The sequence below is a fragment of the Saccopteryx bilineata genome, chromosome 3 (genome assembly GCF_036850765.1).
Source record: "Saccopteryx bilineata isolate mSacBil1 chromosome 3, mSacBil1_pri_phased_curated, whole genome shotgun sequence".
Classification (NCBI taxonomy): domain Eukaryota; kingdom Metazoa; phylum Chordata; class Mammalia; order Chiroptera; family Emballonuridae; genus Saccopteryx; species Saccopteryx bilineata.
The window spans coordinates 47,115,390-47,143,048 of NC_089492.1; the positions used below are offsets into that span (position 1 = coordinate 47,115,390).

A 27,659-nucleotide genomic window follows, 5' to 3' on the forward strand; every position below is an offset into this window, starting at 1 on the left:
TATTTTAGAATTTATAATAACTAGGTTTCATGATACTTTGTTTCAGTACTTCTTAAAGTAATGGCTTGCTTTAAAATAAAGCCAAAGTGTTTAGTATGCTATAACTTCATTATTTTATCAATTTCAGACCCCCAAGAAAACTCAGATCACAGATTACAAAACAAGCAGCCTTAAGAATATATTCTGTTTAACAAGCAGAAAGTGTTTCATCTTTTGACTCTAGTTGACCAGCTTCACACATTATCACTTGCTAGGCATAAAATTAAAACCTCCTTTTTAATATATTATAAACTCAATATTTAACTGCAAAAATTAGTTGCATTAAGAAGGCAAAAATTCAAATACTATAAACTTCATGCTAAATATTACTATTTATTTCTAATTGGATAAAAATAGATACAACCAAAAAGGTCTCATCTTCTTAATACTTCCTTATATATCAAATTATCAGACATATTTGTAATATTTAAGTACGATCTTCTTAGAACGAATATTATTATGTGTGTAACCTGAAATCTGAGCTAGGTTTCACATCAAAAAGAATTGTGTATTGATTTTTACTATACAGTCTCAGCTCCCAAAGAGTTGTTCTCAACTTTATCTAAATATGTAATATAAAAATTCTCAAATAAAACTTGAGTTACAGAAAGATGACAATAAAACGCTAACAAAATAACAAGCAAAAAAGGCTTTCATTTAATCCTACTAGAGAATGAAACAAAAAGAGAACTATCTTATAAGACAAATTGGAAAGGAGAAAGAAACTGAAGTAAATTTGGCCTTAGACCCTTTTACATTGCTACTCCTTCAATGTGTATAAATTAAAAAATAAAAGAGGTCACAAATTGCTTCTTAGTGGAAAAAGCTGCAAGGAAAGTGAAGCAACTGAGCAGTAAAGTATAAAATACAACAAAAAATGTAAAAATTTGTCATTATGAAAATAATCAAGAAACAATGGCATTAATTCCATTCTGAGGAAGAAACATCAAGTAACAAATGAATTAGACATTAAATTGTTGGATCTTTTTAAATGACACATAAATAAAAGGCTAATCTGTAATTCTTTAGGTTTAAATCTGATAGGGAACACCTATTTATCTTTGGATTTGTCTCATTTCCTAAAGCTTAACAACTGATTTTCAATCTGAAAAAAATTTTTTAATTCTTAGTCATTAAAACAATCTTCATTGCTATACTTTGATGGGGTTATAAAAAAGCTTCACAGCATTAATCCTATCAATACCGATGTTATTGCAATCTAGTTTATAAGCATTAATTAAATTTGTTATCACTATCCCCACATTATTGCAATGACAAAAAGACTGAGTCATTTCATTTCTCCAAGAAAAATTACATTGAAATGGTTATTAAATCCTTTAGTAAAACATTTACGATTTATTTCAACAGAATGCTCAGGATCCTATATTAATAAAAATATAAGCAAATAGGTTGCATCGTGGTCTATGAATGATATTCTCCACAATGGACTCATAAGTGTTTATAAAAAACCACTGAGAGGACACTGGTTAAAGTTTATCTCTGACATTGTTTTAAAAACCTGTTAGCAGCTTTGCCATAAAACTGATGTAAGGTAGTTGTGTTTTTCTGTAATGTTTAGAACAATCCAGCACTTGGTATAAATAATCATATTGACATACTGTACTAAAACAGAATTGTTCAATATTTTGTAAACTAGCTGCAATTCTCAGTAGCTCTGTTCACCAACCATGTAACAGAATTGTAATGTTCTCCTAAGCCATATGCATGTCTCATATATCTGAAATAAAAACAAAAAAAAAGAAATGAGTAGTTTTGATGAAGGTAATTCCTCATCTATGTTTACTATGCATATAAAACCAAGCATTGAATGAATCACTCCAGAGAGGTACCATTAAACTATATAATCATATTACTTAACAGTTCAATACCACATGAAAAGCACAGGTAGTAGTAATAAGTTCTTTTACCCTGTCTGCTGAGTATAAGTTAAGGTAATACACAATCATTGTAGGGGAAAAATAAAAAAGAATGAAAAGCTAAGTGCTCAATAAACTTAAAATTTTTACCTAAATCCAAGTCACTGATGACAAACTAAAGCCAAAAGCAAACTCTCCATGCTGTGTTTCAGAGATTTCTCGATCATGTAAACTAATTTTACAATAAGGAAAAAAATCTCTAAGGAATAAACAGGCAACATGAATATAGTTCTACTTTTTCACTTGTTAAAACTTTTAGCATTATTAATGTCAAACCAGGATAATATGCAAACTAAGCCTAAAATGCTCTAACCTTCATAATTGACTTTATTCTTAACTCATATACAAATATTAATCACTATAAATTTAAACAATTATCTAACATACTTTAACAATGCCTTATAATTCTATAATTGCCTTTAACATAAAATATAATTAATTCTGCTGAAGATAGTTTTTCTGATTAATCAACAACCTAAACTCTTTTAATAATCCTTTTTGTTAATTACAAAAAACATAACAGTAGACATTTCTAGGTACTTACACAAGTATTACTGGGTTTTTTGGATATTCTTCGCCAATTACAATAGGAGGAGAATCTGCCTGTATTATCTCTATTGGTGTTTGTAAAATATGAGACAAGGCTCTTAGCTATAGGAAAGAAAATGTATTAGTAAAACAATTACAATGTAAATCTTACTGAAATCATAAACTACTAAGGTAATCAGTCATACAGAGATCCTCTCTGTTCCTCCTCACTCTACTCTGAGAGCCTGGCACATAGTAGACAATACATATTCATTAAATTAACAAATAAATATAATATTTATTATATTGAATACAGAAGTTTCAAGCACTGGCTACATAATAGCTTCTTAGAAATATCAATGTCATAGTAAATAAGTCAGGGAATGGGTAGATTGGGTTCACTATACTTTGAATGTAATTGAAAATTTCCATATTAAAAAGTTTTTAAAAAACCATTGTTAAAGCATCAGACTAAATCATTTACAATTTTGGAGAGGGTGGAAGGAAGGAATAATGCAGAACAGGAGGTTTATTTTTCTTAAAACTTTTCAGATGATTCTAATGTTTAACTAGTGTTAACAGCCACTGCCTTGTAATTTTCAAGGCACAGATAAAATGAGTTATGTATATGAATTGTACTCTCCTGTCACGGAATTTCCATCTACTTAATACACAATTTTAAGTAATTTTATACCATAAAATATAAAATTAGAACTTAAAACTGAATGAGTAATAGTTATTAATGCATTCAATCCTCACATAACCTTATGTATAGGTACCACTGGTATACTCTAAAGACCTAGGATCTCAGGCAGAGAACGGTTAAGAAGCCTGCCTAAGTCAAACAAAGAAAATAAAATGACCTGCAAACTGAGGAAGATTGTAAATTCATCATTTGGTAGTCTTTAATATAGGGCCCTGATCTATGTATCTGCCCTACCATAAGATCATTCTGTCTAAAATATGGTCCTTTCAGAAAGTTTTAAACAAAAGTAAGACACTACTCCAGAAATATTTCTGAATTTAGAAAAAGACACTTAGGTTTCTAATTCTTATATTAACTTGGGATTCGTATAAGAAAGTTCAAGCACCTTTAATGACTCCTAAAGTAGTCAACAAAAAAAACAAACTACTATGAGAACTTCCTGAGTTTGAAAAACCCCAAAGAGATACACAAAACGAATAGACAGAGTTCCCTCCAGTGGCTCAGAAGAGGTACAAATATAGCACTACTCAGAAAAAGATTCTGAAGAAGCATTCATTTCATACCTTTAAACATAGTTCTTAAAGTGAAAAACTCAGAGCCATAAACTATTCAGGATGACTAATCACTATACTATTATAATAATACTGCAAGATTTATTCAACTGGCATTTTAGCTTACAAATTTCTATGCATACACTCCCTGCCTTATTTAGTGTATACACCTGAGTGTATACAGGGTTTTTATTATACCCATACAATAATTAGGAAACCCAAGCTCAGGAGACTGACCAACTCCCTCAAGGTCACGCAACTGAGAAGTGGAAGGAAAAGCCAGGAGCCAAATCCACAACTTTCCCTCTTATCTCCTGACTTTCTAATAATCCAGGCTGCTTTATCATCACTTAGAGTCTTAAACCATTTACATGTTTTATTTTAATAAAACAGAATTAAAAGATAAATAATGGAACCTAAAAAAAATAATCCTGATTAACTCCCTACAAGTGACTAAATGTACTGTTTTCTTAAATATGCATTTTAATGCATTGATACTGCTTTTAAGTCAATCAGTCATTATCAACTAGGAATTTCTAACACATTTTTAATAGATCTGAGTGGTAGGGACTTGACCTGTAATTTCATGTAAAAATACTGTTTATATTTCTGATGTAATAGATAAATTACTTTTCCAATACTGACTTTCATCAGTTGAGCTACTGGGGTAATTTCACTGTACCTGAGTAAAATTTTAATTTTCATAAGTCAAAAAAATTAAACATACTGCCAGCAGCAGCATCACAAATAAAACATGTAGATGCAACATGGTCCTCACCAACCCACAGATCAAGTACTCAGCTATTTAAAACAAAATAGTGTATCACTTCCTGAAGGTACAGACAGTACCTGAAAGCCTAAGAATGTTAACCCCCTACACTTCAATGCTTTGTCAGTAGAGAAATAGCAAGTACATAAAGAACAGGAATCTACAAAGAAAAATAGGGATCATCTGAAAAATATCTGAAAATGTGATTTAGAAATAATTTAACAATCCACAATCACTATGAATAATTATGAACTTACCTCAAGCTGACCTCCCCATGCAGCTGTGTTTATAATATCGTCACAGTACTTTCCAAACTCCTCTGTAGAGAACAGAATATAGCACTTCATAATTCTTAACTCCTGTTATAAAAATCCCTTTTATAGCTCCCATAACTACTGAAAAAACTGTTCAAGATATGAACTTCCTCCTTCTCTACCTGTACTCTCCAGAATTTAATCTACTTCCTAGATCCAAACTTAGCTCACAATTTCCCACTACCTTATCCAAGAGCAAAGCATTTCTGCCTCCCTCCCTAAGTCTGAGACCCAATGACCTTAGCTACATAACAAAACTGCTTCCTTCCCTTAATCCCAAGCAATGACTCCCCAAAATTGTTACCTTAGTCACTATTTAACATGTATTTTAAAACTTAAACCTACATCTGAAAGAATACACCACAAGAATAGGAATGTACCCTCTATGCAATCAGCTCCACTGTAAGACTATAAGAAATGTAAAAGAATCAGAGTAAAAATGCAAATGAGTTAGTTGAAACTCCTTTCCCAGAGATAACATCAAACAGTGCCTCTGCTTGTTACTTTGCAAGCATTTGCCTTATTTGCATCAGTATCTTATATAAAATGATTAATATATCTTAACTACAAAATAAGTACTTAATAAAGCAAAATATACTACTATCTATTAAAATGTACTACTATCTATTAAAATTATAGAAAATATGCCCTGGCCAGGTAGCTTAGTTGGTTAGAGTGTCATCTGAATACACCAAACAAAAGCAACCAATAAATTCATAAATAAGTGGAACAACAAATCAATATTTTCTCTCAAAAAAAAATATGTATCTATAGAAAATAATTCTACCTAAATTTTGAGATTTTTTTTTCCCAAAAAAGACTACTCCAGTTTTTCTTAGTCTCGGTCCCAGGAATTATTTGATTTAACAAGGTCAACCACCACAACTGCGACAAAACACAGTAAAGGAAAATAAATTACCTGGACTATACCTATCTCCTGTATTAGGGTTTGTTAAAAATGGCAGAAAATCTTCCATATGGCTTTGCATATACTTAGCAGTTTGACTTCTTAAGGCAGATACAGTCAGAGAGCATTCCTGGTCTTTCAGTTGATCTTCAATGGCTCTATACATACAGTGGCCATCAGACGGAATCTGTTTCATTTCCAACTGTCTAGCTGCCAATATTTCAACAAGTTTTTCACTTTCAACATGTCTAGCTCCATAGAGGTTCTCCATTTCAGCTTCAGCTATCCTTTCTTTCTGTTCCTTTTCCAATGCAGCCTTTTTATCCTAAAAAGAGGACAATGTAGAAAAGTTAACTCATAATAATTAGGATTAATTTACATTTATTAAGGACATAGAAATAAAAGATTCTTAAAACATTTTTGCCATTTTTCACCCTTCTCCCACAAGCACTATCATATTGATGATCTCATTACTTGTAGAATCTTCTATCCTGTGAACTCCTTTGAAGACAAGCAACCTTTCTCATCTGTTTATACCCAGCACCTAGCTCTGTACTAGGACAAAAAAACCTCCAATTTTTCTTTGAAAAATTTAAAAACTACATGCCAAGGTTCTAAAAACTTTACTTACTGATTTCAATGTCCTGCCTTACTACTGACTTGTCCTAGGCCTTAAAGCACACCATGTCATATTTAAGTCCAGGCTAATGCCAAGCCTTGTAATTTACCACTCCACTAGTGAGACTAGACTTTCATACTACCATAATGTCAAAAAATTTAAATTGAACCACTGCAAATTGGGAACCGTTTGTGTGTACCTATCTCTTTTAGCATTTTAAAATGCTAAAAGCCTTTAGAAGGCTACAGGAATTCTTTTTACATTTATCTAGCTTTAAAAAATGTGTAAGCATAGACACAATATTTTTTCCATATAATAGATAAAATATTCTTCTATATAAAAATTTAAAATATTGCCTGACCAGGTGGTGGCGCAGTGGATAGAGTGTTGGACTGGGATGCAGAGGACCCAGGTTCAAGACCCCAAGGTTGCTAGCTTGAGCAAGGGCTTATCTGGTTTGAGCAAAAAGCTCATCAACTTGGACCCAAGGTCACTGGCTCGAGCAAGGGGTTACTCGGTCAGCTGAAGGCTCCCCGATCAAGGAACATATGAGAAAGCAATCAATGAACTAAGGTGTTGCAATGAAAAACTGAGATATAGTTGGGGTAAAAAGAGATAGGTACACACAAACGGTTCCCAATTTGCAGTGGTTCAATTTAAATTTTTTGACGTTATGGTAGTATGAAAGTACACACATTCAGTGGAAACCTTACTTCAAATTATGAATATGATCTTTTCTCAGGCTAGTAATATGTGGTAGGATCCTCTCATAATGGCTGGGCAGGGGCAGCAAGCCAGTTCCCAGTCAGGCACATGACCATGAGGGTAAACAACCACCCTCTACAGTGTTAGGATGGTTTTGCCCAATAACAGGTGAATATTCTGAGCATGTTTAACATAGGTTAAGTGAAGCTGATATTTAGTAGGTGTGTTTAAATATCAATTTATGATATTTGCCACTTATGATGGGTTTATCAGGACTTAACCCCATCATAAATTGAGGAGGATCTACCATTAATATACATTAAGTCTATGCATACATAGTTTAAGAAAACACTAGAAGGACATACACAAAAATATTTACAGTACTCTTTTCTGGATGGTAGGATTACAAAGTAAGTTGTATTTTTCTGGGTGTGTATGTATGTGTTGCACTTTTCTGCATCTTTCTAATTCTCTACTGTATGTTTTACTTGTATACTTGGGGGGGAGAATGTTTTTCTATTTAAGAGAATAAAAATAATTAAATTAAATTAAATTCTAATATTGGTAGCAAATTACACAGTTAACCTAGAAAAAGGTAAAAATTTTCATGTCCCTATCTCATGTGTGTGTGTGTGTGGTGTGTGGTGTGTGTGTGTGTGTGTGTGTGTCACAGAGAGGGATAGACAGGGATAGACAGACAGGATGGGAGAAAGATGAGACACATCAATTCTTCACTGCGGCACCTTATTTATCAATTGCTTTCTCATATGTGCATTGGTCGGAGGCTACAGAAGACCGAGTGACCCCTTGCTCAAGCCAGCGACCTTGGGCTCAAGCTGGTGAGCCTTGCTCAAACCAGATGAACCTGTGCTCAAGCTGGCGACCTCGGGGCCTCCTTCTCATCCCAATCTGATGCTCTATCCTCTGTGCCACCACCTGGTCAGGCTCATGTCCCTATTTCTTCACTCCTCCTTGGGACAGACAAAGCAAATGGAAAGACAAATTTAACACAATGCTACATGTTGTGCTTACTACATGCCAGTTAAATGCCATGATAGATAAACCTCAAGTGACTTCTAAGTTACCTGAATCAAAAGCAATTACCTCCCCAATAAAATATAAGCCTATTTAAGCTTTTCTTCCAACCATTCCAGAAATTACATGAACAAATTCATCTCTCTGCAACTGTGGATCACCGAAGTGTAAAATCTTAAAACACAAGATGGCACTATGACTTTATAAAAGACTAAAAGAACATTCCAGAGGGAAGTATGAGGATTCTAAAACTCATTTTCCTCTTTTGAGGAAACTATGCCAAAAGATTTCCAAAGATCATATAACTGGGGAGAGCAGAGAAGAGACAAGGACTACATAGAGTTTCTTCTATCCAGGTACCGGAACCATAATAAAAATTATAGCACATGTGAGCTGGACTTCATAATGTTATGTATACATACTATACTGCTTACAAAAATTAGGGATATTTCAAAATGAATATGAAGTGATAAAAAAAAAAAGCATTTGAATTTTTTTATTAAAAAAGTACAGAAAAGCAAACGACAGTCAAAAAATTGTTGATTATGCAAATGAGATGCAAAATCAACTTTTATTTCATTGGTGAAAATGCACTATACAAAAAGTTGAAAATACTGGAGTATCTGCATGTTCCCTGATCCCCTAATTTTTGTGAGCAGCGTAGTTACCTCTAAAATACTAATCCAATCTTTTCCGTTGTTTTCCCTTATGCTCTGCTTCAATACAACAAAGTAACTGTCTTTCCTTTCCAGGGCACTAAATCAGATATCCATTGGATTATTTTCCCAGCAACAGATTGCAGACCAAAAAGGAGTTCTATGGAAAGTAAACTCACAGGGCCATCTAGTCAGAAATTCCTAAGTGTGCAGGTCATGGTGGGTAGTCACTCCCACTAAAATCACAAATTCTTTAATAAAAGACTAATCTTTGCTTTAAGCATGCCCTGTCCATTGTTCCTGGGCATCTAGGTTAGCACACCCTTGAAATGCCTTTCAGACCTCTCCTTCTAAAGCAATGACCACACTCAAGAGAGCATACCTTAACCATACTAAAATGGATCCTTGACTTGCTTTCTCTCACCTTCCTGTAATCTTCCTTATACAATACATTTTTAAATAAAATATGTATTTCCTATGGCTTTAGGCGACCCCTGTGTTTTGGTTGTTGGACCCCTGCCAGGGTCGCGACCCACAGGTTGAGAACCGCTGCTCTAATGCATAACAAAAACTACAAACTGTTATTCTCCATAGCATTTGAGATCTTGCTCCCAGGTATATATCCCCAGTTCAGTTCAAATAAACCCTTAAAAAATTCTCTACATATTTGAACATTTCTTACATCAACAGTATAATTTCTTAATGGAACTAGGCACTTTGGTTTCTACAAGCCTACTAGTAGAGATTAAACGGTGCCAATAAAATCTAAAGAAAACATATAAAAGATAAAAATAGTACAAAACTCATAAATATATTATCAGTTAAAGTAGACTCATGTTGCTATAGTACTACAGCAAACTATGAAAAGGAACCTTAAGAACTAACTGGGTACTAGCCAGGGTTTGTATCAAACTTTCAGCATGCCGTCTAGACAACTTGTGCTTCAGTTTTCTCATCTGTAGAATTAAGAAACTGAACTGGATCTCATTCCAACTCTCAAATTTCATGTTTTTGGGACCCAGTTTTTTAAGTTCATTTCCAGCCTACCAAACAGAAGCACTGAAGTTCTTTGAATTAAATAAATACTCCCTATGCTTCTCTAGATTAAAAATAAAAGATTTGCTACATACCATTCTAAGAATAAATCTTCATAAAATTTTGTCATGATTTTCTACCAGAGTTGTATCTCTCCCAAAGATAAACATTAGCTAATTGGCTTTTCAATACTTGTTGCTTTTGGTCAAAAAAGGGAAAGAAAAAAAAAGAAAGAGGTTCAAAACAAATCTAATTCATAATTATCCACCCTGTTTTCAGGTTTCATTTTCTTCAGTATGTATTATAAGCTTTTACTGTTTTCTATTCCACAATCCAATTAATATAAGAAAGCAAGACTTTTGGCATTACTTCTAGGGTATTTTCTCTCCCAAACATTAAACTAGTAGACTATAAAAGATACAAACATTTTTGAGAAGGTATAGCTAGAAAAAGTAAGAATTTCTGCAGTAATTTAGGAGGAAAATTACAAAATGTTTGATAAAGTCAAGGAATCTAATTTGTTTTAGTTTGTACGGTTGTCTAAGGATCCAGAACGGATGAACAAGTTTTGATAAAGACAGAAAGGAATTGTTTCCTTATGCTGTTCAAAATTAAATAGGCTGCCCAACATGTATCAATTACTAAGTAGAGGGAATTTTAACAAATATTTTGTTACACTACAGCCAAGCAAAAATTCTGCCCTTCATTTCTAATCTATAGATCACGAATATAAGGCCATCACAAAAAATTTTGTTCAACATGAGTAAGGAGTTGAACTAGATAACTTTCAAGATACCACAAAATCTAAATTTTACTTTTTTTTTTTAATTCACAATCATAATACTTACTACTCAAGAATAAAATTTTAGGCCCTGGCCAGTTGGATCAGTGGTTAGAGCGTTGGCCGGCATGCAGATGTCCCAGGTTTGATCCTAGTCAGGGCACACATGAGAAGTGACCACATGCTTCTCTTCCCCTCCCTCTCTCTCCCCGTTTTCTCCTTCTTCCACTCTTGTAGCCAGTAGTAGATCCACTGGTTCAAGCATCAGCCTCAGGAGCTGAGGATAGCTCAAGTTGGTCCGAGCATCAGCCTCAGGCACTGAGAATAGGTTGGTTGATTTGAGCATTGGCCCCAGACGGGGTTTGCCAGGTAGATCCCAGTCAGGGAGCATGTGGGAGTCTGTCTCACTATCTCCCCTTGTCTCAATTGAAAAAAAAAAGAAAGAATAAAATTTTACCTAAGTGCAAAAAATGTTTGATAATTTGAACTTAATCAACTTTCAAACAAAAAGGAAAAGATACTGGTCTTAGGTTGAATTTTTTAAGATTGAATTTAAGCTTCTTTTTGAAAGTAAAAAGGCCTTATCTGATTTTTTTCATAATTTTGATATTATGAACTCATTAATTCCAATAAATCACTTTCCTTATAGATCTGATATTATATTTCATTTCCACATTTTTTCTATGATATATTTCTTCTACTTTATCCTAACTAAATTGTTTTTTAATTCCAACTCAATATTTAACACTTAGCACAATGAACTTTTTGTTCTACAAACAAGAAGGAGGTACTCTGGAAAGCCTGATATGCTTCATAATTGAAAATAATCATATGGGATATCTTGATCATAAAAAAAAAAAATTTCTAACTGAGCAAGTTATAGAGGGAGGTTATGTTCTAAGGCCTGTATGATAGATGAATACCTAAACTGAAAAAGCCCTGTCCTTTATTTATATGCATCTAGAACAGGGGTCGGGGACCTACAGCTCACAAGCCAGATGTGGCTCTTTTGATGGCTGCATCTGGCTCACAGACGAATCTTTAATAAAAAATAATAATAATGTTAAAAATATAAAACATTCTCATGTATTACAATCCATTCATTTCCTACCTCTCATGTTCATGGTTGAGGGTGGCTGGAGTCAATCACAGCTGTCCTCCGGGACAACACCAAATTTTTATTGGATAATGCCTAACGTACAGGGGTCATTGAATGGCTCTCACGGAATTACATTTTCAAATATGTGGCGTTCATGGCTCTCTCAGCCAAAAAGGTTTCTGACCCCTTATCTAGAATAATATCTAAAAACATCAGAATCATTTCTTCTCTAGACCTTCAAAGATAAACACTCTGGTATGGGGCCAGATGACCCCAAGATTCCTCATTTTTATCTTTTACCCACATAACTGTGTAAACTATGTTTATTAAATATTAACTATCCACCTATGTAAAAACAAAACATGTATCTCTATTTTATTTTTCCAGTCCTAGAGATTTCCTGCTTTACTTTCTTCTGCCTTCTTAATCTACCACCAGTGGACTTCACATAACCTTTATGTCTTCTCCTTTAATTTTAATGTATGAAGTAAACTGCAGAACTGCTACTCCGTGGAATATTACCTCAATCCTTTGAGATACTGTTTCTGGGATTAGCTCCAAAACTTGGGCTCAACATAAACTTTCTTTAGGTTTGGAATTTATTTCATCAACGTGTCTCTGAATTTTCACCATAATTAACCATGACATAAGTACCCATAAATCTCTGAGAATTTGGTACACCTTTATATCTTGCTTAACTTCTAGGTTCAAATCCTTGTTTCAGCACTTACTGCTATAGTTTTTAACCAAAGTTGTGCACCAGAATCACCTCAGTCCATACTGTGAAGATTCTGCATTATTAAGAATGTGATCACGGGGGGAGGAGGGAAAGGGAGAGGGAAAGGGGGAGGGGGAGGGGCACAAAGAAAACTAGATAGAAGATGACAGAGGACAATCTGACTTTGGGTGATGGGTATGCAACATAATTGAAAGACAAGATAACCTGGACTTGTTATCTTTGAATATATGTATCCTGATTTATTGATGTTGCCCCATTAAAAAAATAAAATTATTAAAAAAAAAAAAAAAAGAATGTGATCATATATTTGTAAGAAATATCCTTTGTACATCCCACTTTCTAGCCCCACCCTTCTATAAGAACTGTAAACTGAACATGTTTTTTTATACTACCTTACTAACCTACTTCATCAAATGGGGATAAGAAAGAAATCCTACTTCACAAAATTATCAAGACTGAATGAGATTTCTTTTTTTTTTTTTTTTTTGTATTTTTCTGCAGCTGGAAACGGGAAGAGACAGTCAGACAGACTCCCGCATGCGCCGGACCCGGATCCACCCGGCACGCCCACCAGGGGCGACACTCTGCCCACCAGGGGGCGATGCTCTGCCCCTCCAGGGCGTCGCTCTGCCACGACCAGAGCCACTCTAGCGCCTGGGGCAGAGGCCAAGGAGCCATCCCCAGCGCCCGGGCCATCTTTGCTCCAATGGAGCCTTGGCTGTGGGAGGGGAAGAGAGAGACAGAGAGGAAGGAGGGGGGGTGGAGAAGCAAATGGGTGCTTCTCCTGTGTGCCCTGGCCAGGAATCAAACCCGGGTCCCCCGCACACCAGGCTGACACTCTACCGCTGAGCCAACAGGCCAGGGCCATGAGATTTCATCTAATTGCTAAGCCTAGCATAGTAGCTGGCACATTATAAGTGCTTCATAAAAATGTTATAAAAGGTCCTTTGTCAAGGAACTCCAACATTTTTTTTTCCAACTCTCTTCTTATATAACACAAGATAGTACTGGACACAAGCACTAACGTAAATACTTGGTGACATGACTTTCATACCCGTCTCTTTTGTGCTCTTGATATCCGAGGGGGTTGATTCTCAAGAACCAAGTTGGAAATGTTAACAGCATCAAAATCTCTCTAAAAAAAACCAGAAAGCATTAACCAGTTAATGAAAAATACTTTTATTAATCAAAAAGTCAGATTATTAAATTATTATAGAAAATCACAAATATGTGTAATCCCACAATTCAAATCTGAGTAACAGCACTAGATAAATATTACATAGCATACTCTTGTCTCCTGTCTCTATTTGTAAGGAATTTATCAGATTCTCAAGAAGTTTCCTAATAGCTCTTCAAAGATAATACTCATCCCTGCATGCTTTTCTTCCTTCTTACATGTCTACTCAAGTAACCTAAAAACTTCTTGTAAGAACCAACTCACCTGGCACTCTACCCCTCTCTTCTCTAAATTTTGATAACACTCATAGGATATACAAGATTCTGTGCTGACTCAGTTCATTATTATCTTCATAACCTCACACATTGCAGAGGAGCTCTTTTCCATCATAATTAACCAAAACCTAATAAGCACTGCTCCTTCGCCGATTAACAAGTTGAGCTTTTTCTGTCCTTATCCATTGATAACTATAGATACAATTTAACTGATAAGTTGGACTTCAAACTAAGGGTGGTATGAGAGATTTACCTTGATCTCAACCCTTGAAATGTCAACACAATGAACAGCTCTAACTCAAGAAGGAACCCCAGCGGGGCTCGCAGTCTTGCCTGAAAGATCTGCATGCCAAAGGGACTAGAGGTGGAAAGGGATGAGAAGGAGGGCAGAAGACAAGATGTACTCATGGTGGGCTCCAGAAAGGAGAGAAGCCTGGACTGTCTGGGTTTTTGCCTGCCAGAGAAACCTCGAGTGACTGAGTCTCCTTCTACAGGGATGAGCAGAAGAATGGTGGGAATCTGAGGAGATACTGAAGCAAAGTGGTGGCAGAACACGGAGGGCAACACCGCAGGTGACCCGATGGTCTGCTAGCAAACCGCACTCCAACAGCGTCACAAAAATAAAAAGTGCAGCCTGCCAGCAACCAAGATCCTGCCTCCCTAGACTTGCGGGTATGGAGAGTGGCAGAGACATACATCACAGCTAGTTCTACAGAGCCACTCTTTCCATTGAGGAGGAGAAGTGCTGTGCCTGGGCCTCTGGTCTGTTGAAACACAGGGAGGAACACTCCAAACCCTGAGATCATTGCAAAAAGCAATAAATCTCACAACATGCCCCACCCATCATCACGACTGCAGCCCAACCTCCATCATCCCAACAGCAGCGTCTCAGCAGAGGCTACCCTTGGAATTCATCGACAAGCCCCACCTAATGAAAAAGAAATGTAAAACCTCCTTTTGATTGGGAGTTTGGAGGCATTTTTCTTCTATTTTTTTCTGTTTTCCTAGGTTTTCTTTGTTCTTATTGTCTTGTTTTTTATTATTTTTTTGGGTTTCTGTTTTTTGGGGTTTTTTTGTGAAAGAGACAGAGAGAAAGACAGAGAGGGTCAGACAGGTAGGAACAGAGAGAGATAAGAAGCATCAATTATTTGTTGATATTGCTTTCTCATATGTGCCTTGATGGGGGGGCACTACAGCAGAGCGAGTGACCGCTGTTTAATCCAGCAACCTTGGGCTTCAAGCCAGCAACCTTTGGGCTCAATCCAGCCACTATGGGGTCATGTCTATGATCCCACACTCAAGCCAGCGACCCCATGCTCAAGCTGGTAAGCCCACGCTCAAGCTGGATGAGCCCGCGCTCAAGTCAGCGACCTAGAAGTTCTGAACCTGGGTCCTCTGCATTCCAGTCCTACACTCTATGCACTGTTCCACCACGAGGTCATGCTGGGTTTTGTTCTTTATTTTTTGGTTTTTCTCTAATCTTTATTTTTATTTTCAATTTTCAGTTTTTTCCTTGTAATTTATTTCTATTTTAAACTTTTCCATTGTTTTTAGCATTATTTTATAATAATACCACTCTCAACTAATCTCAAGGCAGAAAGAATGGAATACCATAGCTACCCAAGAAAGAGACACACTTCAGAAAGAAAACGAAAAATCTCCAGAAAGCAATCTCAATCATATGGAAACCTTGGACTTAAACAACAGAGGTTTCAAAACTGAAGTTCTGAAAATACTCAATGAGATGCAAAAACACACTAATAGGCAAATTAGTAAGCTCAGAAAACAAAATGAGGACCTGACTAAGGAAATTGAAACTTTAAAAACAGAGATGAAAAACTTAATACATGAATTGAAAAATGAGCTAGCAAGTTTAGCTAATAGAATAGGCCACAGAGAGGAAAGAATTAGTGACACCAAAGACAGGCAATAAGAGAGGCTACAGAGAGAAGAAGAGAGAAACTCATGAATTTAAAAAAATAAAAGAGCTCTACAAGAATTGTTCAACTTCACCAGAAAGAACAATATAAGGATGGGTATTTCTGAAGAAGAGAGGGGGAAGGAAATGGCGAGCTTATTCAAATAATTAATCGATAAGAACTTCCCAAGCCTACGGGAAGAGTTAGATACTCTAATCCAAGAAGCAAACAAAATGTCAAGTTACCTCATCCCAAATATACCTTGTTCAAGGCACATTATAATAAAGCCATCAAAAATCAATGACAAAGAATCCTCAAGTCAACTAGAGAAAAGAAGATCACATATAAAGGAAGGCCCATTAGGTTACCAACAGAATTCTCAGTAGAAACTCTACAATAAACCAGAGAGAATCCGAACATTCAAACTACTGAAAGGTAGGAATTACCAGCCAAAAATACTATACCCATCAAAGTCATCCTTCAAATATGAAGGAGAACCTGACCTGCAATTTTGCAAATATACAGATGCTGAGGGAATTTATCACCAGAAAACATCTACTGCAGGAAATGCTCAAGGGGGTTATTCTACTAGATACAAAGACCAAAACAAACAAACCTATAAGTAAAAGTTTCAACAAGGTTACCATATAAATAAGGAAAACCTGAGACAACAAAAATATGAAAGGGAAGAGGATAAAGGTCTCAGGTAGCAAAGCAGAATAGAGTGCAGAAGCACTCATAAGACAAAGGACTCTGTATATATGAAACATTTTTTTCCGGCCTGGCCGATTGGCTCAGTGGTAGAGCGTCAGCCCAGTGTGTGTATGTCCCGAGTTCGACTTCTAGTCACAGCACACAGGAGAAGCAACCATATGCTTCTCCACCCCTTCCACTCCCTCTTTCTCTCTCTCTTTCTCCACCTCCCAAAACCATGGCTAGATTGGCTCGCGTACACTGGCTCTAGGCACTGAAGCCTCTGCCTCAAATGCTAAGAATACCTCAGTTGCAAGCATGGGCCCAGACAGGCAAAGCATCAGCCCCAGACAAAGGTAGCCAGGTGATCCCACTCAGATAGTCTGTCTATTTCCCCTCCTCTCACTTGGAAAACAAAAAGAAAAAAAAGAAAAAAAAATTTTTCCTAATAACCTAACAGTAACTACCAACAAAAAAAAAATCTGAAACACATAGCTTCAGAAAAGAGGAAACAGTAGAAAAAAGTGTGTGATACTAGCAATCAAAAACTGACAAAACACGCCCTGGCCGGTTGGCTCAGCGGTAGAGCGTCGGCCTGGTGTGCGGGGGACCCGGGTTCGATTCCCGGCCAGGGCACACAGGAGAAGCGCCCATTTGCTTCTCCACCCCCCACCCCCTCCTTCCTCTCTGTCTCTCTCTCTTCCCCTCCCGCAGCCAAGGCTCCGTTGGAGCAAAGATGGCCCGGGCGCTGGGGTGGCTCCTTGGCCTCTGCCCCAGGCGCTAGAGTGGCTCTGGTCGCCGCAGAGCGACGCCCCGGAGGGGCAGAGCATCGCCCCCTGGTGGGCAGAGCGTCGCCCCTGGTGGGCGTGCCGGGTGGATCCCGGTCGGGCGCATGCGGGAGTCTGTCTGACTGTCTCTCCCCGTTTCCAGCTTCAGAAGAAGAAGAAAAAAAAAAAAAAAAAACTGACAAAACACAAAACAGAAGAAGCACAGAAGACAGAGACCTACCAGAAAACAAAACATAAAATGGTAATAGGATATCGAGTGTCAATAACTACATACCCTAAATACAAATGAACTGAACTCACCAATAAAGAGGCAGAAAGTAGTGAATTGGATCAACAAGCAAAACCCAACCATATGCTGCCTCCAGGAGACACATCAAAGCTATACAGACAAAAGCAGACTCAAATTAAAAGTCTGGACAACAATTCCCCAAGCAAATAAGACCCAAAGAAAAGCAGGTGTATCCATACTTATATTTGACAATACCAACTTCAAGACAAGAAAGGTCCCAAAAGACAAGGATGGATTTCTATAATAATAAAGGGGTCACTATATCAAGAAGGATCACACTTAATATCAGGAACATCACAAATCAGGAAGCATCAAAATATATAAGAGATATACTAACAAAAAAAAAGTGATAGACAAAAACAATCATACTTGGAGTTACCAAAATACCATTGACAGTTTAGATAAATCAATCAAAAAGAAAATCAGTAAAGAAGTATCAGCTTTAAATGACATACTAGACCAGGGGTCCCCAAACTACAACCAGCGGGCCGCATGTGGCCCCTGAGGCCATTTATCCAGCCCCCGCCGCACTTCCGGGAGGGGCACCTCTTTCATTGGTAGTCAGTGAGAGGAGCATATTGACCATCTCATTAGCCAAAAGCAGGCCCATAGTTCCCATTGAAATACTGGTCAGTTTGTTGATTTAAATTTACTTGTTCTTTATTTTAAATATTGTATTTGTTCCTGTTTTGTTTTTTTACTTTAAAATATGTGCAGTATGCATAGGGATTTGTTCATAGTTTTTTTATAGTCCGGCCCTCCCAACGGTCTGAGGGACAGTGAACTGGCCCCCTGTGCATAAAGTTTGGGAACCCCTATACTAGACCAACAGGACATAATTGACATTTATAGGACATTTCATCCCAGAATATCAGATTATACATTCTTTACCAGTGTGCATGGAACATTCTCAAGAACAGATCATATGCTGAGTTACAAAACTAACTTCACCAAATTCAAGAAGATTGAAATTATACCTAGCATATTCTCTGAGCATACAGCTCAGAAACTGGAATTCAACTGCAAACAAAAACGAACAAAACTCATAAAAATGTGGAAATTAAACAACATACTTTTAAAAAATGACTGAGTCAAAGAGGAAATAAAAGCAGAAATTAAAATATATATATACACACAAACAAGAATGACAACATGAATGCAGCAAAAGCAGTAATAAGAGGGAACTGAATAACATTACAAGCTTTTATCAACAAACAGGAGATCCCACGTTAACAACATAAAATCACATCTGAAAAAAAAAATAAAAAAATAAAATAAAATAAAATAAAATCACATCTGAAAGAGTTACAAAAAGAAGAACAAGGGCAACACAAAGTCAGCAGAAGAAAGGAAACAGTAAATATTAGAGAACTAAATGAAATAGAGAATAAGAAAACTATTTTTAAAATTAATACAACACAGAACTGGTTCATTAAAAAGGTTAAAAAAAAATGACAAACACCTGGCTAGACTCACTAAAGAAAAAAGGAGGAAGGACTCATATAAACAAAATCCAATATGAAAGGAGAAGTTAACACAGATCATAGATATACAAAGGATCATACTAGAATACTATGGAATATTATATGCCACCAAATTTAACAATGTAGAAGAAACAGACAAATCCCTAGAACTATATAATCTTCCTAGCCGGAGTCACAAGAAGTGGAAAACCTAAACAGACCTATAAGCAGGGAGGAAATAAAAACAACTATCAAAAACCTCCCCAAAAATAAAAGTCCAGGACCAGATGGCTACACTAGTGAATTCTACCAAACATTCAAAGAAGAATTAGTATCTAGCCTTCTTAAAGTCTTACAAAGAGAAGAAACAATACGCCCTAACAAATTTTATGAGGCCAACATAACCCTGACACCAAAACCTGGCAAGGACAGCTCAAAAAAAGAAAACCACAGATCAGTATCTCTAATGAATATAAATCCAAAATTCCTAAGCAAAATACTAGCAAATCAAATACAATAATACATTTAAAAAATACGCCTGACCTGTGGTGGCGCAGTGGATGGAGCATCAACCTGGAGATGCTGAGGTCGCCGGTTCGAAACCCTGGGCTTGCCTGGTCAAGGCGCATGTGGGAGTTGATGCTTCCAGCTCCTCCCCCCTTCTGTCTCTCCTCTCTCTCTCTGTCCCTCTCTTTGTCTCTCCCTCTCCTCTCTATAATGAATAAATAAAAAATAAATTAAAAAAAATTAAAAAAAAAAAAAAAAAAAAAATACATCATGATCAAGGAGCATAAGAATGGTTCAACATACGTATTATTCATCAATGTAATACACCAAATCAACAAAACAAAGAATAAAAATAATATGATTTTATCAATAGATGAAGAAAACACATTCAATAAGATCCAACATGCATTTAAGTTCAAAACACTCAATAAAATGGGTAAAGAAGTACCATAACATAATAAAGGTCATATATGGCCATCAGCCAATAGCATACTAAATGGTGAAAAAAAATCAAAGCTTCTTCTCTAAAGTCAGGGAAAAAATAAGGATGCCCACACTCTTCACTCGTATTTATACTAGTACTGGAAGTCCTAGCCAGAGCAATAAGGCAAGAGAAAGAAATAAGAGACATCTATATTGGGAAAGAAGAATAAAGGTATCATTTTTTGCCAACAACATGATCCTGTAACAGAAACCCCAATGACTCCACTGAAAAACTATTAGAAACAATAAGCCAATACAGTACATTTACGGGATACAAAATCAATATATAAAAGTCTATTGCTTTCCTGAATGTCAACAATAAAACTTCAGAAAATGAACTAAAAAAAAAAAATCCCTTTTACAGTTGCAACAAAAAAATAAAATACATAGGAATAAACTTAAGAAAGGATGTGAAGGGTCTATACACTGATAGCTAAAAAGCTTTACTGAAAGAAATTGAAAAAAGACATACTAAATCAGAAAAGTATTCCATGTTCATACATTGGAAGATTCAACATAGTTAAAATGGCCATATCACCCAAAGCGATATACAGATTTAATGCAATTCACAAAATCATTTTTAAATTTTTTTATAATTTATTTATTTTTACTTTATTCATTTTTAGAGAGAAGAGAAAGTAAGAAAGAGAGAGAAAGAGAGAGAGAAGGGGGAAGGAGCAGGAAGCATCAACTCCCATATATAACTTGACCAGGCAAGTCTAGGGTATCAAACCGGTGACCTCAGCATTTCCAGGTTGACATTTAGCCACTGCGCCACCATAAGTCAGGCCCCATGTCTTTTTTTTTTTAAAGAGAAATAGAATAGAAAACATCAAATTTGTATGGAAACATAAAAAACCCCGAAGCCCAAGTAATTCTGAGGAAAAAGAATAAAGCCAGAGATATCACACTACCTGACTTCAAATTATACTATAAAGCCATAATAATCAAAACAGCAAGGTAATGGCAGAGGAGCAGACATATAGACCAATGGAACAAAATAGAGAGCTCAGAAATAAAAAACACATATATAGCGACAAATAATCTTTGACAAAAGAGCCAACAAATCACAATGGAAAAAACAAAGTTTCTTCAAAGAAAGGTGCTGGGAAAACTGGAAAGCCACATGCAAAAGAATAAATTTGACCAAAATTTGTCTCCCTGCACAAAAATTAATTCAAAATCGATCAAAGACCTAAATATAAAGTCTAAAACAATAACTCACCTAGAAGGAAACACAGGTACTGAATTTATGAACCTTGGTGATAGAAAACAATTTAGGAATTTGACCCAAAAGGCAAGGGAAGTAAAAGCAACAATATATGAATGGGACTATAATAAACTAAAACGCTTCTGCACAGCAAAAGAAACCAACAACAAAACAAAAATGCATCCAGTCAAATAGAAGATGATATTTGCAAGAGCTCCAATAAGAGATTAATAACCAAAATATATAAAGAACTCATAAAGCTCAGTAACAAACAAGCAACAATTCAATTAAAAAATGGAGAGAGCACCTAAACAGACACTTCTCCCAAGAAGACATACAAACAACAAATAGATGTATGAAAAGATCATCTTCCCTAGCTATTAGAGAAATGCAAATCAAGGCTACAATGAGATACATCCTGTCTGTTAGATTGGTTGTTATCAAGACAAGTAGTAACAAGTGTTGGAGAGGCTGTGGAGAAAAAGGATCTCTCATTCACTGCTGGTGGGAATGTACATTGGTACAGCCCTTATGGAAGAAAGTATGGTAGTTCCTCAAAAAATTAAGAATAGAATTACCTTATAATTCAACAATCCCTCTACTGGGTATCTACCCCAAAACTCGAAAACACTGCTACACAAAGACACATGCAAACCCATGTTCATCGCAGCATTATTCACAATGGCCAAGACATGGAAACAACTAAAGTGCCCTTCGGGAGAGAATTGGATAAAGATGTGGTCCATATATACTATGAAATACTACTCAGCCATAAGAAATGATGACATATGCCATTTACTACAACATGGGTGGACCTTGAGAACATTATATTGAGTAAAATAAGAAAATCAGAAAAAGCTAAGAACTACATGATTTCACACATAGGTGCGATATAAAACTGAGACTCATGAACACAGATAAAAGTAAAGTGATTCCCAAGGGGAGAAGCTATTGCGGAGGGACAAATAGGGACAAAAATACAGTGACAGAAATAGATTTGACTTTGGGTGATGGGCACACAACACAATCAACAGTTCAAATGCTATAGAGTTGTTTACTTGAAATCTATGTATTCTTGTTGTCACCCAATTAAATTTAATTTCTAAATTAAAATAAAGTCTATACCCTAATATCTAAAAAAGAAAAATTTAATATATATGTATGTATCATTAAGATATCACAACCAACTTTAATCATTAAATGGGGATTATGTACTATATTTGCTGAAGTAAATAGGTGAGGATTAGTAACTAGTATTGATAAAGGAGCCCAAAAGTTAAAATTTTGTCTTCAGTTAATAGTATCTTTTAGTTGTAGTTAATTGGATATACCTAAGGGTTAGGAAATAGTTAATCTCCTTGCTAGTCTTCCCTAATGGCTCCCTGACCTTTACCTTAAAATATAGGGAAAAGTTTATCTTTGCAGGAATTTTTGGGAAAGCTCACATTGGGGAAGAACCTGACAATTAGGGGAGTTTAAATCACAATAGTTGTTTATAAAAGCCTAGGAGCAGGATTTACTGTGAAAAGTCAAGGCCTATAAATTAGTTCATCAATCTTAAATCTGTACTTTGTATCGCAGGGGTCCCCAAATTGCAGCCCCGAGGCCATTTAACTCCCCCTCCTCCCCCCCCACACTTCCGGAAGGGGCACCTCTTTCATTGGTAGTCAGTGAGAGGAGTACTGTATGTGGTGGCACCGCACAGCGCTGCGTCACTCACATACAGTACTACTTCCGGTGATGTGGGACATACACATCATGGCTCCGGAAGCGCATCATATCACTTGTTACAGCTAGCAGTGACAAATATGGAACCGGACATTGACCATCTCATTAGCCAAAAGCAGGCCCATAGTTCCCATTGAAATACTGGTCAGTTTGTTGATTTAAATTTACTTATTCTTTATTTTAAATATTGTATTTGTTCCCATTTTGTTTTTTTACTTTAAAATAAGATATGTGCAGTGTGCACAAGGATTTGTTCATAGTTTTTTTATAGTCCGGCCCTCCAATGGTCTGAGGGACAGTGAACTGGCCCCCTGTGTAAAAAGTTTGGGGACCCCTGTTCTATCCTAAGAAAACAGGGCATCTTTTCACAGATAATTCCCAGAGGCAGATAGTCCCAGAGGCACCAGGTATTGGCTGTTCGCGGGAGATACCTGACCTCAGCTGTCTTGAAGATTTACCAAGGACACTAGATAGGGCCATATGATTGGGCCTGTGTTACCTCAAAAGTTGCAGAAGATATGTTTCTGCAGCTGAACCCTATAAAAAAAATAAAAATAAATTTTAAAAAATAATAAAAAATAAAAAATAAAAAAAAAACAGCACCAGGAGAGTGTTAAGGCAGTTCTTTTAGACAGGAATCACCTGCCTTCTCAAGTTGCTAAAATTTGACTACACACCTTATACCTACTTGGTCCTTTTCTCTCTTTATTGGCATTAAGGGGAGAGTAACCCCAAATCCGGCTTTGTTTTCTGCTTATAGTATTTTATTACTACAAATAAGCTGAGCTAGTTTTTAGTATGACACACACAAAAAAAATATCAATTCCCCTAATAACTTCAAATTCAATCAGCACTCTTCAAGGCTATGGTCCAAATGATCCAAATATCAAAATCAGATTAAGATTTCAAAGAATGGTTGTCAACCTTAGTGAAATTAGTATCTTACATATTTCAGAGAAATCTGTTCAAATTTATATATTGGCATATTGACAACAGGCAAGATACAGAAAAGCATCTGGAAAAAAAGAGAAAGCAATGACATAAGAATTCAGGCAGCTTTCAGAAAAAAAAACAAGCTTAAGTTAATGAAAAAGATAATAATTCAAAACAGAATGGCAGTTTGTATTTTTAACAGTTGGACAATATGTAGCCTAAGAATCAAACACTTTTGCCCCTGGAAACCTAGGAAAGAAATTCAAAACTGAAAGGCCTGAGAGAACAAACAAAACTATCTCAAAAGAAAAGACCAGGAGAAGATTAGGAATACCATGATTGTTGACAACACAAACACCCTAAGCAACCAAGCCTTTTTATTTGGAAATAAAGTATGTTAAGGGTACGATGCACAGGATCTTGTTAACTGGCTAATAAACTTAAAGAAAATAAGACTATGTTTAATATAACCACCATTGTAAATCAGTACAAACTGTGTTCCCTGTCAACAGCAGACCAAAAACAAAACAAATAAAGTAAAATTTAATTATGGTAGAAAAAATTTGCATAGACATAAGAACTTTCTAACTACCAAACTGAAGTGAGGTTATAGAGTCTGATCCTTAAAACCCAAGCAATAAGCTTGCTGTTAGGTAGAATGACCCCAGCTCACAGTTATTTTCCTCCGAGCCCATTCCTCCCAGCCTATTTCTCCAAGCCTATACCTAGGGCAATTACCCCTAGGTGGTTTTCCTGCTATTCAAGTTTCAGGGTTCTAAGTCTCAGAGCACAGCGGGAAGGCTGTGAAGACCTGTCACATAGTGCTGCTACAACCGGATCCAACAGCCAACAGCGCACGGATCCTGTTGCACTCTGACCCCACCGCCCACTGAACATGGACATTATTTCTCCCAGACACCTACATCAGGCTTTTCTATAAATGAAGCCCGCCCCTCTTACACCTCGCAGCTGATGCCATTTTGGTCTCAGGACCGTCTGCTTGCCAAGTGCCTAAATATAACTTTTCCTCCCTAAACCCTGATCCGCCTAGTTCCTCTCAGCATCTAACCTAACACTATCTACCACACTATACAATGTTATAATAGAACTCAGTATTCACCTCCGGGAGTAAGACAGCTCTGACTCTTTGGCACTTAATAGTAGATGCTATGAATTCAGTACAATATTCTTATTCTCTCAGAGCCTGTTTCCCACTTGAAAATGGAGTTATCTACACTTACTTCATAGGTAATACCTAATAGTGTGTTACTATAAGAATTATATAAGCTATTACATGTAATATGTTAAATGTGATAGGCACACAAGACATTAGCCACAATAATAAAATAAACATTAAGTTAAAACGATGAATAGTATGCTCCAGTCTAATCCAGAAACATCAGCAAATTCTCATTCATTACATACAACTTCATAAAGCACTTTTGTACCTTAAAAATTATTTCACATTCATTGTCCCATTTGATTCATACAAAATCTTTACTGAAACAGGTGTACTTGTACCATTATCTGTGGAGAAATTTATGCTCCACATAAAGTAACTTTACCCAGGTTATAATCATAATTAATGGAATTTTGCTCCTCTTCTGGGCAAGTAAATAAAGTGTACTTTCTTGGCTGATCTCCCTTACAAAAACACACTACCTGATCACAAAAATAATGAAGGTAATGCATGAGCATGACTAAATGACTTCATTTCCCTCCAAATTTATGATTTTATATAGTAAACAGTTTAACAGAAGTAGACAGTTGCTTTCAAATGCTGTAGGCAAAGAAAAACATACTTTACTCTCTTTAGAAGTCAGCTTCAATTGCTCTAGTTCCTCTCTATGTTTCTGTTCCATTTCTGCCTCCAACTTAGCAATATCTTCTGTAAGTTGTTTTCTCCTCTTTTTGTCATTCTTGGGAACAGCATTCTTCATACCTTGAATTTTGGCTGAAAAGCCACAAACGCTTTAAGTCAAAAACTCAGGGGTTAAGAGAAAAAGAGAAACAGGAACAATAGGGGATGGAAAAAGTAATTATGTAAACAAGAATATTTTTTTTTAACAAGAATAATTTCATAACAATCAGACAATTACAGAGAAGAGCCCAGACGAAATTGAGTCAACCCCTAGGTCCCCACCTCGCCCCAAGTCTCATTAACATAACCGTGAGTTTGCTGTGGTAGGAGACAAAAGAAAAAGACGAATGAAATTTCTAAATCTTTCCAGTACCTCTTTTAAGCCATCAAAATTGAGGTAAGGTATACTGCTCACAAAAATTAGGGGATATTTCATATTTCAAAAAACACCCTTCGGGCCAAGTGTCGGTGACTGGAGTAGGAATGAGCAAGGGAGACGGAGAGAGGCGTCACAGCGCGATTCCCCCTCGGTGGTTGGGAGGTATTCTCAGCCATCAGCATTCCACGAGACGGGGTGGGGGAGTGAGGGAACGCGATGGGCCTGAGACAAGAAATCCACTGAAGATTTACAGGATTTAAGGGATCGCCGGGGAAGGGGGAGTGAAGAGGGATGAACGGGGAAGGAGAGTGGAGAGGTAAAGGCCACTGATTACTTTCAAGAAGTCTAGGAAACGCCGATTCAAAGTCTAACAATCCCCAGAACGGGCCTGCCTGGTGACTTCTAGGTTCCCACTCCGCCAGCACCTTGCAACTCCTTCTTCTCTTTGCGATGCCTTCTCACCAGCTGCTCCTCTTCATCAAACGCTTCCGCCAAGACCACCTCCATGACCTCCAGGTAGCCCAGCACACATGCGGGAACAATCTTGCACCACCGGCTAGCAGGCACCTCCTACCTCTCAACCCTCACCCTGGGCTCCATTGGCCAGGCTGAAACCCAGCCCTGCCTTCTAGGCGGTACCGGATTTAAGCCGAGTCTTTGGAAGCAGAGGGGGGCGGGGATATGGAATATGCGGGCATGCGCAAACCTGAGACAGGCACACGCGCGCGCGTGGGGGCGGGGCTTGACTGACTGAAAGGCTGCGAGCATGCGCAAACGTGCGACAGATTTACACACGGATACACACAACATTCTCTTTCTCTCTCTCTCTCTCTCTCTCTCTCTCTCTCTCTCTCTCTCTCTCTCTCTCTCACTAATCATGGATCAAGAATAGGGACTTGTGTATATATAAGTCTGCTCTCCTCCAGCTCCAGTAATGCATTTGGTAACCAATCGTCCTCCTTTAGGGAGGATAGCCCTTCTTTTGTAAGTTATGTCCTCCCTCAAAAAGTGTCTTTCTACATGTCCTCCTTTTTGATATTGGAAGAGTAATCTATAAATGTCCCTATTCGATCGATGCGGAGTTGATCCATTGCGTGTGATATCACGTATTTGTATCTAAATGAGTACTTTTTTCTTACAATTATTAAAAATTAATAAGCATGTAAGCATAATTATAATATAAAATATGACAAATGTTTTATTATGCATTTATCATATTATAGTGTATTATTGTTGCAGTGAATAAAATGTTTCTTTTATTTACGATATTGTTTTCTTCAATTTATTTTTGTCCTTTTCATTGTAAAAAAGTTGGTCTCCTTAACTTTCCCTTTCCACTGTAGATTGCATTTCACCAGCTGGAGCTGAAGGACCCAAGACATTTCAGTAGACCAGCATGAGGCAGACTAGAGGAGGGCAGAACACAACTGTTTAACTGGAGGGGGGCCTCAACCCAGGCCTGTCTCTCCCCAGAGCCGCCTTACCTCAGGGCTTCCCCACAACCCTGCTGCTTCATAACTGAACTGTTTGCACT

The 27,659-nt window shown here is 36.8% G+C and overlaps 1 protein-coding gene across 1 annotated transcript; it reads right to left on the reverse strand.

Moving 5' to 3' along the window:
* Positions 1 to 352: 352 nt before the first annotated feature.
* OTUD6B (OTU deubiquitinase 6B) lies at positions 353 to 26,763 on the reverse strand. The gene is made up of 7 exons (XM_066266090.1): positions 26,551 to 26,763; positions 25,688 to 25,839; positions 13,475 to 13,555; positions 5,764 to 6,076; positions 4,788 to 4,849; positions 2,521 to 2,627; positions 353 to 1,777 (listed from the first exon to the last, which is right to left on the reverse strand). Exons 1-7 carry the CDS (start codon positions 26,630 to 26,632, stop codon positions 1,693 to 1,695), a joined length of 882 nt encoding a protein of 293 aa, XP_066122187.1. The 5' UTR covers positions 26,633 to 26,763; the 3' UTR covers positions 353 to 1,692.
* Between the last annotated feature and the right edge of the window lie 896 nt (positions 26,764 to 27,659).